The sequence below is a fragment of the Gymnoscopelus braueri genome (genome assembly GCF_963280865.1).
Source record: "Gymnoscopelus braueri genome assembly, chromosome: 4".
In the NCBI taxonomy this organism is placed as follows: Eukaryota; Metazoa; Chordata; class Actinopteri; order Myctophiformes; family Myctophidae; genus Gymnoscopelus; species Gymnoscopelus braueri.
The window spans coordinates 18,356,779-18,368,204 of NC_137605.1; the positions used below are offsets into that span (position 1 = coordinate 18,356,779).

General features: G+C 40.9%; 1 protein-coding gene across 2 annotated transcripts; it reads left to right on the top strand.

The window, feature by feature from the left end:
• Positions 1 to 2,513: 2,513 nt before the first annotated feature.
• rabac1 (Rab acceptor 1 (prenylated)) lies at positions 2,514 to 6,965 on the top strand. 2 transcript variants are annotated; one of them, XM_080426654.1, is made up of 5 exons: positions 2,514 to 2,652; positions 3,256 to 3,465; positions 4,478 to 4,575; positions 5,430 to 5,531; positions 5,992 to 6,965. In XM_080426654.1, the coding sequence occupies exons 1-5, from the start codon at positions 2,528 to 2,530 to the stop codon at positions 6,081 to 6,083; spliced, it is 627 nt and encodes a 208-aa protein (XP_080282780.1). In that variant the 5' UTR covers positions 2,514 to 2,527; the 3' UTR covers positions 6,084 to 6,965. The 2 variants fall into 2 exon arrangements, with proteins under 2 accessions (XP_080282780.1, XP_080282779.1); XM_080426653.1 differs by having other exon boundaries at positions 2,516 to 2,652; positions 3,235 to 3,465.
• The last annotated feature ends 4,461 nt before the right edge of the window (positions 6,966 to 11,426 follow it).

An 11,426-nucleotide genomic window follows, 5' to 3' on the forward strand; every position in this document is an offset into this window, starting at 1 on the left:
AGTAGGTGGCGGTATTTCCCCCATTGTTTTATAAACAGGACGCTTTTAGTGGGACCATCTCCACGTCATCATCACATCCGCCTGCTAGCTAAGAGGGAGAACAGAGCCAACTTCTACTGTGAGTGTTTACATTTATATATGTCTCTGATTTAACTGATTATGTTGCTCTCTGGTGTGTACGAAACAACCCGAAGCGACACTGTGCTTGGATATAACCATTAACCAGAAACAAAAAAAAACAATATACCCATTATTAGCCCCATTTAGAACCTCTCCCTCCGCTATGTATCTCCGAGATGAGGTCCTACGTGGCCCTGTGCCGTTTGAGGGGAAATCTTCCGCACATTTTCCACTTTACATGTTTCTTACCCCTTTCTGCACATCGTATCCAAAAAGTAAAGGTTTTCTGAAATGCTCTCAGATGTTTGACATTTTAACGTACAATAAAATCGATCCAACGAGTTGAAAAAGGCGTTTAATTCGCCTCTCTCCTCAGCCGGTTCCATAATATTATGCATTAGAAGATGCAATTCAACATTTGACCAGGGGAATCAGTAATGTTATCTCTGCGGGTGCAACTTCCGGGTATGTCTTAAAAACATTTAGGAGAGAAGCTATTTAAACGCTTTTTTCAACTCGTTGGGTAGATTTTATTTTACGTTAACATTTCAAACATCTGAGAGCATTTCAGAAAACCTTTACTTTTTTGATACGATTTGCAGAAAGGGGTAAGAAACATGTAAAGTGGAAAATGTGCGGATAATTTTCGCTCAAACGGCACCGACAAACGAGGAACCTCATCTCGGAGCTATACAGCGGAGGGAGAGGTTCCGATTGGACCTAACACATTATGTCTGTTTTGATCAGTGCTAGATCGTAGTATCAGTGATGCAGTTATGCTGACGTTCATCAACAACCAACCATAAAGGTGTTTTATTACTGTTATATAATATGTGGTGTGTGGTGTCATATCCACACCCTGTTCTCAGTTACTGTAACGTTATAAGAAGTGTACTGTGTTGAGCTGATGTGGCAGTGACCAAACCCAGTGGTGAACAACATTTTCCATCGCCAGTGGTGGAAAAAGTACTCACATTTTTTACTTAGGTAAAAGTATCAATACTCCAATATAGAAATACTCTGTTACATGTGAAAGTCCCGAATTCAAAATGTACTGAGTAAAAGTACAAAGGTTTTGGTATCAAAATGTACTTAAAGTACCGAAAGTAGAAAGTGCTCATTATGCAGAATGTCCTATTTCAACTTTTCAAATGTATAACAAATATTTTGAAAATAGCAGATTTGCAAGTTTTGAACTTGTATGTGTTGAAGTGGTTAATGTATGTTGTGTAATAATAATCAAAATCTACAAAATAACTAGTAACTAAAGTTTTCAAATAATTATAGTGGAGTAAAAGTATATGTGTGTGTGGAGTAGAAGTAAAATTGGAAATACTCCAGTTAAGTAAAAAATACCTCAAAACTGTACTTACTTGAGTAAATGTACTTAGCTACTTAACACCACTGTCCAAGTGTCCATTGCTATTTTCTACTGCCTGTAATTAACAGTATGCATGTAATTCTCTTAAGAAAAAGCCAGTGGGTGCTGTCTAACGTTATACTAATACTGCTACTAAGTTTATATAATTATATAACTGTGTAATACAGGTATCTTTCACATTAAGCGCAAAGTGCTCTGGAACATAGTACATTCATAGTCAAAAAGTGCACTACGCATAGAATCAAACGGATTAAAAAAAGGCTTTAAAGTGTTTCAACTGGGTGCAGTATATAAGTGATATTGCACTAATTGTAGTCCTATAACTGTTCATCATGAGTTACTGCTTTATAGGGCAGAATGTAACATATAAATGACAACTTGCTTTAAAACAATATTAAGAGAGAGTGTTTTCTTCTTTTTTTTCTTCTTTTTTTTTTTACAAAAAAGATAGTGTTGTAGGTTTCTACCTCAAACAATGAAACTGGAATTACAAGAACTGCCGCTGTCTTCTTGACCAAAAGGCACTGGCCTTAGAGCTGAAGCTGGTCTCCAAGAACCAGATAATGGCTGCCCACTGCCACTGCTCCTAATGGTTGGATTAAACACTTAAACTCTATACTTAATTCACTGAGATTTATATTAGGTCAGCTCTTTTTTTGCCTCTACACCAAAGTCTTTTAGCCGATAATAGCTATATCTACAACTTCATAACTTGAAGTAGTAGTAGCCTCAACAAATATGAGGCTAAGAATTTAGCTGCACAAACATTCTCCATGTCGACAGGCTTCTAAATCTGCTAATTTTGTTGAATGTTCACACCAGAGTAGGGTTGCTAGGGATCAAGCAGAGGACAAATTATGTGTATGTGTAAATGTACTTACTAGCCATAAATGTACTTAACACGTTTGACCACCAACATTCTTTGGCCTCAACTACCCCTTGTTGTATAATAATTATCCATGTATTGCTTTGTTTCTCTGCATTTCATATTGCACGACACAGAGCAGTACAAATAGGATACTGTAGATGACTTCTGGAGTTCAGAAAGGAGAGAACTGCCTTGTAGACATGGGCGGCAAGGCCGGAGACCTGTTCACTGCTGATGAGGCTAATCCTACTGGTGTAGGGGGAGCAGCAGGAGTACTGGCAAAGTAAGCTTCCATTTTGTTTTGTTTCTCTCTGTCTATTACATGTTTTGTTTTTACTAGTAGGATTGAGATAGCCTGGGATCAATACCTTTTTTGTTGTGATCCGGTCGGGAACGGAAGTAACCCTACGTCACCAGGCGCATCATCAGGCGGCCGGAACAGCAAATCCGGAAAGACTTCACCCCAAAATAAGTCTGTCCGCGGGCGGGCCTACCTAATAAAATCCTTGATGCGGCGTAGTTTAGCTTATTTTTTAAATATAAATGTGAGTGTACTTTCCGGAGACTATTTAGCATCTGTCTACATTTATTATCCCACGGGGAATTCTATTCCATTTAAATAGGGATTGGGGAAACAAACAGGGGGAACCAAAACAAAGCGGCTCCGCCAAACCGGAACAGCAACTTCTGGAAAGAGGAATTGCTTCTTTTTTTTTTTTTTTTTTCAGTAGGCGTGGCCTAGACCGGATCACACGGGCCATTAATAACGAATACCAGGCTTTCCTCCGAGGTGGAAAGACTGGTGACGTGAGGTTAGGATTGAGATAATGGTGTAGTTCTGTGTAGCTCACTGGCAGAGCATTAGTTTCTGTGTGTCATCTCGCAGGCTCCTGCCCAAAGGCCTCACAGCAGCCATGGCTAAGGAGTGGTTGGACAGACGGCGGAAGTCCATCCGTCCGTGGGCCAGCTTCGTGGACCAGCGCAAGTTCTCCAAACCCCGCAACTTTGGAGAGCTTTGTCAGAGGGTGGTGAGGAATGTGGACACCTTCAACAGCAATTATACCTTCATCTTCCTGGGTCTCATCCTCTATTGCATGTAAGGGCAACATGGAGCTGAATATTGGTTGAATACTGATTTGACAGGGTGGAAGATTAATGAGTAGAATGCATTTTGTGTACAGTTTCAGTTTGCAGGCAGGAGAAATGCACACTGAGGACATGACATGATTTGTATGGTCTCTTAGAAAGGAATACCAGCACTCACTTTTATCCATTTAGGATTTCTTTCATTCACCCCCAGCAGCAGATCATATGACGGACGTTTCGGCCCACAGGCCTTCCTCAGTGTGAATGAGTCAATCACTCTGCCAGAACCGTGCACCCGATAGTGATACACACGTACTGTGAACTACTCGTCTGATGAGTGCTTGTTTCTCTCTCTTTCAAGTTATGACGTGTATGGTAGCAGGAAAAGGAATCGTTTAAAAAGTACAAACCTTCACACCGTCACCTAGCTCTGGATGCAAGTTATTATCTGACTAAGTTGAGTTCCCAGAGGTTCTCGCCTGACCAATGTTAAAAGACATTTGTCAACAGCCATAATTTTCTCAGCCAAAAAATGGTGCAAACAACATCAAATAACAGTACAAGTAGATATAATATAAATAAATAATGCATTTTCACCATAAAACATGTTAAAAGACTAATGCTAAAAGACATTTCTACAGAGTTTACTTACTTTCATCATATCTCTGGTTTTCCTTTTCCTCTCCTCAGCTTTTATAGATAGAATGTCTTTATTTGTCATTGTACACTGTACAATGAAACTTTGTGCAACTCCTCAGTGGTAAATACAATATAGACAAAACACGCTGGAACATAGACAAAATCTGAAAACTGTTTACCATGACTGTTTTTGCTCCACTGTTAAATAAATACAATTGAAAATAAACCGTGAAATGTGGCACAAAAAAAAGACAGCCAAAGATTTGCTTACGAGAACTAAACAAAAACTACTATGTAACAAAAACTACTGAAATAATTCAGAGAGAAATCTCTCTGTTGCCATATTAAAGATTGAACTGAACCTTGTCCATTGTCTCCCTCAGCATCAGCTCTCCTATGCTGCTCATTGCCTTGGCTGTGTATGTCGGTGCCTTCTACATTATCCACCTCAAGTCCCTGGAGTCCAAGCTGGTTGTTCTTGGTGAGTGAAGCTGCCATGGATGACGGATAACATTATTTATTTTTTGTTAAGATTAGAGTTGGGTATCGTTTGGATTTGATCTGATACAGTGCTAAACAGTTTTAAAATAGTGTCAGTGTCTAGTAAACAATGCCTGAGCTGATACTAATACGAATAAAAGGCACTAGACGATGGCAGATAAATGCAATATTTGCAATCAATCTTACATTACTGAATTTCCCCACTGTACTATTGATAACTAACATTAAGGAGATCTACAAGCTCATAACACATTGCATATCAAAATTCTTTGTGAGCTTGTAGATCACCTAATTTCGGCGAGCTACACCATCATACGACGAGTATAAATTGACCATTATGCATGGAGACGAACACGTTTGCATCCCTCTGTTTTTACATTACATTTGACATGTTCCCTACACGGTGGAATCCTTTGAAGTGAAATGCAGCCACATAGTAGACCATTTAGCTTTAGGAGTGTTTGGAATGCTGCTGGCAGAACAAGTTAATGTTGTTTGCTATTAACACTTGATGGTGACGCTTGACAGCTCAGGCATTTAAGTGTCCCCAAAATGATGGGACACTGGCGGTGTCACGTGAGACACCTGCTCACCTACACTCTACCAACCAGTAAGGGTCAACAATGAAAAGGGACTACAGTACAAGGGGACTAGGCACCATGTCTATGATACCACCAGCCAAATGACAACTTCATTAACTAATTGGAGATTACAAACCTGCACGTGTCAGTCCATTAAAAAAAAGCTTCAACTGAACCGTCTTCATCACTGGAATATTCAACATGACTAGATTCTGTGCCACATTCTCAGTGATATGTTTCATGTGTGTATCAGGTAAGGAGCTGACCGTGCCACATCAAATGAGTTTGGCCGGGGGTATTTCTCTCCCTGTCTTCTGGTTGGCTGGAGCTGGAGCTGCACTCTTTTGGATTCTAGGTAAGAGGCTAGAGGTGCATCTGTTAATCGACCTTATGCATTCAATCGAATATTATTATTTCAAAATAAAATAGCGAAAATAGCAGATCTACCAGCTCACGACATGTTGCATTCCTACATGTTGTGAGCTTGTAGATGAGCTATTTTTGCTATTTATGTGCGACACTATACGTCAAATAGGGCTTAAGTGGTTTATCAGATTAATCGTTTTAGTCGATTTAAAAAAATTGACTAACGTTGATTCATTGATATTTGTATTATAAAAAACGTGCTTTTTGACTATTCGGTTGATTCGAAAAAGTAATCAATAGAATAATCGGTAAGAAGATAATTGATAGTTGCAGCCCTATAAGAGTCCGTATTCAATTGGTTATTGCATGTATTTGTTACCACTGTCATCAGGGTACTGTGGCTGTGATTCCATGATTTAGTCATTCAATCAGATCTGTTCCTTTCTCAGGAGCGACGTTGTTTGTGATTGGTTCTCACGCTGCGTTCCGTGAGCTGGAGAACTCCTCCGACATCGAGGAGCTTCTAATGGAGCCTGTGTAGAAACCCGGGTGAACTCTGACCCCGCTGGAGGATGACCTCGTAAGCACTGGTCTAAGATCAGCCTTAAGTCAGACCCTACGCTAGTTCTAATACTGATGGGAGAAGGGGGAAACTGAATCCCGGTTCTGCAAGTGTGGTAAATGTGTACCCCATGTGCTCCCCCTACCGTAACTAATGATGCACCTGAATGTCTTTATGATAGGTACAGTATGTCTATGTTACACTACATTATATTAAATTAGATTGCTCCTTACTTAACCTGCAGGGGGTGATTCAGTCATTATACCTAGACTGCACCTGGTATTGTTTCTGAAATAGTTGTTACAGACAGCATAGCCCATTTAGAACTCTTGATATTCATTACATATTAATGCCAGTGCACAGATAATGTACTACATACTTAAGCACATTACAATACAGCTTATGCCTTCTCCTTGTAAATGTCTCACCTTGGTTGCCTCTCATTATTTGTGTCCAAACGTGCACATGTTCCCTGCAGTACCTTCTGGGCTGTTAAATATTTTTTTTTTTATTATTTTTTTATTATTTCGTATGTATAAGAAATAATGGTGAATAATATGCACACTGATCCGAATTGAAAACACCTCTAAAGAAAATCACCCCACACCATTTTTACAATGATTAGTGCACGAATAATAATCTATATGAGACATCCTGCAAGTTTTCTTCTTTCAGGTATATTTGGGTATATTGCTGACTTTGCATATTAATCTGATAATCTCTTTTTACCTTTTACATCTCATTGTCTTTATATTTTGCAATCTTACTATTATTATTATTTGTTTTCTTCTACATTGCAGTTAAACGTTTTGTATGTTAATAAAAAATGGGAAGTGCAATAAACATCCATTCCTGACATCACATTATTTTGTCACTGCAGTAACTCGGCCACTGTGTTTGACCTCCGAGAGGTGGTTTGTGTTTTGTGGACTGAAACAATGCTTTTACTTTTGTTTGTGCATGCAAGGCAGGCTACAGAGTGAACTCATAGGCCCTTAAGCTTTTATTTTTTTCCTCATCCTTCTGCCATAGTCTTGGAACACACTGGAATAGGTCAGTTCCAACCCCTCGTGGCTCCTTCTCTTCTCCCTGTCTCCGTCACACCAAACACCGCAGTGCTCCACCGTCCCCCTCTTGTCCCCCTCTCGTCCCCCCTCTTCATGTGACCCCTGGTGACCTCTGCTCTGTGACAGCACAGCTTGAGGACCCCATGCTCAGGTTGCCGTGGAGATGACCTTGGAGGGGCCCCCTTCACATACAATCTTGCACACACTAACACTCACACATGCGGACACACTCGCGTACACACTGCGGCAAAGGCTAGCGATCGATATTCTATTATACGGAGGGTGGCGGAGTGGGAGAGGTAGAGGGGGGGAGAGAGAGAGAGAGAGAGAGGAGAGTCGCACTGCACTGCAGTGAGCTCACTGTGGAGACACAGGGGAAATTAGAGAGAGGGTGGGAGAGTGAGGTGTGTGTGTGTGTGTGTGTGTGTCAGTATGAGTGACAAAGACGGAGTCGGTGCACATGTATATGAAAGTGTGTGTGTGCCCAGAAAATGAACAGAGAGAGAGAGAGAGACTAGAGTGTGCATGTATTTTAAGATTTTACGGGTATGGCTGTGTCAGAAAAAGTTGATCTTACTCAAAAGGGACATGCATGAATTTTTCACAGGTCACGGCAAGGTGACCACCCTCACGCACTCAGCCGTTATCGCTTGCATTATAGAATAGCATACAGCACTCTATAATATATGGTGTCTTTGATCTGCGCACCGTATTTATACTGTGCCGTAAATATCCGATGTGTAAGCTCACAATGCATCGTGGATGGCACGAGTTGTGATCAGCTATTTCTGGCACGCGACACCATTGTACGACAGATCATAGTTAAGCCCTAGAGTTTCATTTAAAATAGATGACCCTTGAGGGACAGTGAAGCGGTGCAATTCAGTGTAGCCCCATGAGATGAAAAGATATGAGGGGTTGTGGTACCTTGTTGTCAGCCTTGCAATTGTAGGATTTCCTATTTTTGGATACATGATTGTCATTCATCTCCAAATGGGGCATTGTGTGCATGTGTGTGATGTTTCAGATTTTAGAGCCAATAACTTAATTTCTATTTTTTTTTACATTTTCATGTACAGTTGTGTTCTGCATAAATTATAGAACCTTATAAATACACTAATACATTATCTTTGACCATATTGCATAAGGCCTGTGTGTGTGTGTGTGTGTGTGGAGAATCCTGTTATTTGACCCCATCTCCTGGACGTCTCCTGTTCTTCCATTTCTCCTGTTCTTATCCTGTTTTGGGGGATTCCACCAAGCCCCCAGAGTTGCTGAGAAACATTGAAGCTGCCACCCCAGTGGCCAAAGCTGGAACTGCAGGCGGGGAGAAATACATGCACGCGCAAAACATGCTGAGAGATATTTATATTTATACATATAAATATGTAAACATATTATACATACATACATATGCATTTACATATAAATATGCATCTCGAGTGTATTTAATAAATATCTCGCGTTCAATCCTTGACACACGGGCTGCCGTAGAACGCAAAAAGGACACTAGTGCGCATGCTCATAACTCTATAGATGGGTTTCCGCGCGACGTCATCACAGAGCAGAGTGTGCGATCTGCGCATGCGGGAGGTAGAACGACCCGGAAGTGCCATTCACTCTATTGTTATTTTCGGGATTTAGATAGGCATAATGCTGCTATTATAGGCATAATAGGCATAATGCTGCTATTATATACAGACAGATCCAACTTCCGACAAATCATTTTTATTGAGTAAAGAAGATATTACAAACTGCATCATTTAATCTACTTTCATTAAACCCGGTGAAGACCATTTATTTTATCAATGTGCAATGGCCAGAGCTGCTGCGGGTAATAGCGCCCTCTACAGGCTCTTCCCTCCACTGCGCGCGCATCATCCTCTCATGTTTACCAACGGGAAACCCATCTATAGGGATACAAAATCGAACCAATAATTCTACTTCCGGCAGGTTTCCGGGTGCTTCAAAACGCCACTGAGCACATTCATTGAAATGATAGCTGGGGGCGGGGCAATCCGCCCTCTAGTTATATTATACCTCTATGGATTCCACCCATTTTGTGTGGCCCTTCACTGATATGCAGCCACGGCCATTCATGTTAATTTGATATGCAAATCACAATGGCAGTATTTGATTGTTCTTTTTGTTGGAAGGTGTGAGTGCTCTCTCTCTCTCTCTCTCTCTCTCTCTCTCTCTCTCTCTCTCTCTCTCTCTCTCTCTCTCTCTCTTTCTCTTTCTCTTTCTCTCTCTCTCTCTCTCTCTCCTGTCTCTGATTCTGGCACACAACTTTACCTGTAGTCTACAGGTAAACACATGATCTACAGGCTGTAGATCATATGTCACACTAAACAAAAATGGTGCTAAATAGTGCTAAAAGTGGTTCTTTGAATCGTGATTATGTTCTACTAGACTCAGGTTCTGGCCGCTACGCTACCCTCACACCTACGTGGCACAGCCGATCCAACCAATAATTATGTCTGAGTCGAACGTTTATGTAGATGAATGAACGGGTCAAAAATGGTGAAAGTGCAAACACCAGGTTGAAGTTCATCCATGACGGTCATGGCGGGAAGTAAATTGCCAATTTTAGTCGGGAGAGTCTTGGTCGTTTTCAGCCAGCAGGTGTCGTGGCAACAAGATGAGACCAAAACACTTATTTTGTGTGTGCCTTTTCTAGTCAAATGTATTCATCAACGTGTTTATGCACATTATGTTATATTTATTCATAATAATAATGTTATAGTTATTATAATAACAGGAACTACTAGTATTTTGGTCTCATGTTGTTGCCAAGACTCTCCCGACTAAAATTGGCAAGACACACCATCTCCGGTTTACTTCCCGTATCTGCATGAAGTGGGCGGAGATGCCTTTTAGGAGACCTGGTACTGGTGCTAGATCCCGCGAGAGTGTGTTACTGGGACAGAGAAAGGTCAGTAATAAAGTTGATTTTCACCTGATCCGTCTCTTTGAAAAAAGCTATTTTAGTATGAAAATCTTGGGAATATTGTGTGACTTGTGACGACCGGGTCCAATATTTAGTTCAGTGACCATGGGGCTAAAAGAATGGGTTCAGAAGCTGTGTTCACGTTCACTCTTCCATTGGAACGAATAGACTCCAACCTGCTTCCGGTCTCCTAAAAAGGCGTTCGCCCGTTATATTATAATACCTCTATGGTCCGCCCACTTCACGCTATGGTCTGCCCACTTCACGCAGATACGGGATGACAGATCCAGATTGCACTAGCAATTTGTTTACATTCGACTGCATGGCTCATTTGCATAAGACGTTACCATATTGATTTTATCCCACTGTTGAGGGTTAGGGTTATGTTTTATATATTTTGTTTAAGACTTACAGTAGGCTGCCTTGCCCCACTGGAATACAGTGACTGATATGAATCAATAATATACAGGACCATACGTAAAATGAAGAATACCTTGTGATGTCAGTGACATTTTATTACAAATGAAAATGAAAATAAGAAACAGTGCAGTAACAACACGTTTTCGTATAGCAGCAATTTTGCATGTACAATATAAATATGAATATATTGTCTGTCGGGCGGAAACCTCATTATGGCCAAAACTGTTACTTTTACAGCATAAACATTCTAAAATAGCAAAAACAGCAGATCGACAAAAAAAACAAGACTCGCGCAACATAATTTGGCAAGACACGCCATCTCCAGTTTACTTCCCGTACCTGCATAGTCTCGCGTCTCGCGTAGCTATCTGCGTGAAGTGGGCGGACGCCAACCTGCTTCCGGTCTCCTAAAAAGGCGTCCGCCCACTTCACGCAGATAGCTACGCGAGAGGCGAGACTATGCAGATATGGGAAGTGTGTCTTGCCGATTTTTGTTGCGCGAGTCTTGTTTGTTTTTTTCAGGACTTTCAAAAAGCGTTCTCAAAGTGGGGTCCTGAGGGGGGGGGGGGGGGGCTTCCAGTGGGGTCCCCAGCAAAATGTTATTATTAAATATGGCTCTTTTATTATTTTTAACTTTTTAATGGATCCTATGTAAGTAAAGCCTGATAAACTCTAAAAATCCACCAGAATATTGAATATTTACTCTGTTAAAAAAAATCTGGGGGGGGGACCCCCAGCGTGGTTAAGAGCCTAGTGAGGTTTATCTGTGTATAATTATCTCCAAATCTGAGCTCAACAGAAAATAAATGATGGAACATTACCAAATTCCCTGCAGACTTACTATATAGTCCACAAGTCCTTTCCTAGATTCATGAGACTGTCCTT